Below are 2,952 nucleotides of genomic sequence, written 5' to 3'. Positions count from 1 at the left end.
GCCCCTGCGGTGATGGAGGCTGGCAGCCACACGGGCAGCGTGGGGCTGGAGGACAGCCCTGCCTGTCCTTCACTCGTTGCACTGGGATCAGAGCAACCGCCGCTCGGGGCAAGGTAGGGAGGCAGCTGCCTCTGCTGCCCCCCCTCAGCGTGGCAGCGGTTTCTGATGGGCGTTTGCTGTGCCTTTATGGGCACATTATGCCTCTGCTCGCGAGACCGCTGCTGAAATACAAAGGAGCTCTGAAGCAGGGGCAGCAGATGCCTTGCCCTCCTCCAGCTCCCACCAGGCACATGGTTCACATTAATTAAAGAGGTGATTAGCTGCTTGCAGGCGGCTCTGCAGCTGGGAAGCCCTGGAGAGATCTGCCCCAGTTCTGCTGTTCCCTGTGGGGATGGTTTCCGGGGATGCTGCATCGGCTCCTTCAGTGGTCACGGCAAATGAAAGCGCTGTCGAGAGGCATCTGTGCCGCCAGTGCCCACCAGGAACGGCCAGAGGCCTGCGAGGCTGGGCTGGCACGGCAGGGCATGGCTGTGGCACCATCGGGCAGTGCCACAGCCCACATGGCTGCAGGGCAGGGTGTCCCACTGACCCCCTGGCAGGTGGCCCAGCCCTGGCAGCAGGCAGGGGCTGGAGCAGGCTCTGGGTGTGGGTGTTGCGGCAGGGAAAGGCACTGGACAAGGGGAAACCCAGCAGATTCTGGGCACCCAGATGTGTCCGGAGGTGAAGGGTGAGCAGGCAGGTTTGTGATGTAGAGTGAAAACAGCTTCATGCTTTCCAGGGCAGAATGGGCAGAGTGCCCCGCATAGATCATGAGCTCACATGGAATTTAACTACTTTAACCCCAGAACCGAGGAGAAGGAATGCTCTTCCCGGGGAAGAAGACAGTGCCCTCAGCCCTCGGCAGCTCTCAGAGCCACAGGGTGGGGAGGAAGCATGGAATAAATCCCTGCAGAGGCTGGCTGGGCTCCCCGGTGGCAGGTGGCACCCGGGAAGTGGGCAGTTTGCTGCCGGCTCCAGGCAACTCAGCATGAATGTTCTGTTCTGCCCAGCGCACTACCCTTTGTCTGTCCCACCTACCAGAGTTGGGGTCATGAGACAGCAGCTTCTTGCCAGCTGGAGGGTCACCCCATAGACATCCACAATTCTCTCAGCTTTCATCTGGTGCAACAGGCAATCCAGGGAGATCAGCATGCCCATTTGGCTCACGTCACCACTGCAGGGGGACAAGGGAGGGTCATTGATGCCAGGCCAGGCTGAGCTGAACCTCTCTGGAAGTGGGCACCAACCCAAGACGTCAGAAGCCCCATGAGAAAACATGCATCAACTGAGTATGGGGGGGACAAAGGGCTTTGAGCACTGGTCTAGGCGACAGGGACGCCTGTGCTGACCAGGGGCACGGGACCTCAAAGTGCCTGTGGAAGGAGCCTGGAGATCCAGCCTGCCCTGCCCTGCTAAGCTATGCATCCCTCACCCAAGCCAGCTCCGCCAGCTGTGCTGGCTCCCGTGGAACTGTGAGCTCTCCCGGGCAGAGGGGGATGTCAGGGCTGCTCCCAGGATCCTAGCAGTCAGCCCAGGCATTTCCTGGTACCTGAGCTCAGTAATGCCAGCTCCATCCATGCTTGCCCCTGGCCCAGCCCTGTTTGTCCTCCCTACTCCCATGCAGAGCTCTGATTCATCTGGCTCCCAAGCTCACCATGTCCCTGGCTCCCATGGACCTACTCTCAACATACCCCGATGCCTTGGGGTTCTTGGTGGCATGTGCAGGCTTGCTGGTGGCCATGCCAAGGCTCTGTGCAGCCTCATGGGTCCCAGCTCTGGGAGGCTGCCCATAAATGGAGCAGTATCGTGACGTACCTGCAGTGCAGCAGGAGAGGACCAGCTCTCTTCCGGTGGGGCATGCACCGTCTGACAGCAGTGAGGAGCTCCACCAGGCTCTGGACATCTGGCTGCTTCTTGCTGCTCCAGAGCATGTATAGGAACCGTTGTACCTGCCTCTCCTTTGCTTTCTTCTCCTGGTGAGACACAAAGAGTTGACGCGGCTGTTGGGTGGGTTTAGATGCAGAGGGGTCCCAGCTCTCCAACGCTGAGGCTGTCAGATGCTTTCCTGAGCTGACTGCTGGCTTCTGCAAAGCTGTCCAGGCAGTCTCTGCTGGGGCCCTGCCCATCACCCGCGCAGTGGATACGGGGCCTCTGGCCACCTCCTCTCCTCCACGGCACCCCAACCCGCTCCTTGAGTGGGAGACTGAGAACTGGGTGGGCCTTTTCAAAGACGGTGAGAAAGACCCATCAGCATGGGGTGGGGGAAGCCTTCAAGATCTCTCCCATGCATCTCCCATGTCCTCTCAGCAGATGTTCTGGATGTTGCAATCTAGGTTCCCTCCCACAGCGGTGGACTGCTGGCACTCTGCTCTCGCAGCTCAGGCAAGTCTCCATGGACCTCTCACCCTCACCCTTACAGACCTGTTTGCTAGCAGCAAGGACTACCCCAGGCACGAGGAGCCAGGCCAGCTCCATCAGCACATACGTGTTTCACTTTGAGCTGGATACACCTCCAGCCAGAGACAAGCTTCTCCGTGCCACACTGGATGGTCAGCATCTTCGTGCAGAGAGAGTCTCCTTCCAGGGGCCAGCACGCCTCGCTGGGAACCTGTGCACAACAAGCGCAAGTTTGGGTCTGTGTGGGGTTGGACTGAGAGCACCCCCAACATCACTCCACATCAGCTCATCCCCCAGCTAAGCCCTGGGGGAGTTTTGGAAACCACAGAAGAGTGCATCCAGCTTCCCTGGTCCCGCAGAACTGCTTGGCAGGGGGAATCTGCTCAGCAAGCACTCTCCACCTCAGCTGCTCAGAGGCAGGAGCTGCTGTTCCTGGGGGCTACGGAGAGGCAGCTTGAAGAGCATCAGCTGAGGCCAGGGCTGTGGACTGCATGAAGGGCAGACAGAACCTGTCTC

General features: G+C 59.8%; 1 protein-coding gene across 1 annotated transcript in view; it reads right to left on the bottom strand.

Moving 5' to 3' along the window:
- The window catches only part of LOC104497770 (receptor-type tyrosine-protein phosphatase V-like), a 4,818-nt gene that overhangs the window by 1,489 nt on the left and 377 nt on the right, over positions 1-2,952 (bottom strand). Inside the window, exons 2-4 of the mRNA XM_010141049.1 lie at positions 2,525-2,647; positions 1,855-2,012; positions 1,078-1,213 (exon numbers count right to left, since the gene is read on the bottom strand). Of these exons, the coding sequence (XP_010139351.1) occupies positions 1,078-1,213; positions 1,855-2,012; positions 2,525-2,647 (417 nt within the window). The remainder of the gene's footprint in view (positions 1-1,077; positions 1,214-1,854; positions 2,013-2,524; positions 2,648-2,952) is intronic.

The sequence above is a fragment of the Buceros rhinoceros genome, unplaced genomic scaffold (genome assembly GCF_000710305.1).
Source record: "Buceros rhinoceros silvestris isolate BGI_N320 unplaced genomic scaffold, ASM71030v1 scaffold13778, whole genome shotgun sequence".
Classification (NCBI taxonomy): Eukaryota; Metazoa; Chordata; class Aves; order Bucerotiformes; family Bucerotidae; genus Buceros; species Buceros rhinoceros.
Note: the sequence above shows the minus strand (reverse complement) of the source record. Positions and strands in the feature narration are given on the sequence as shown.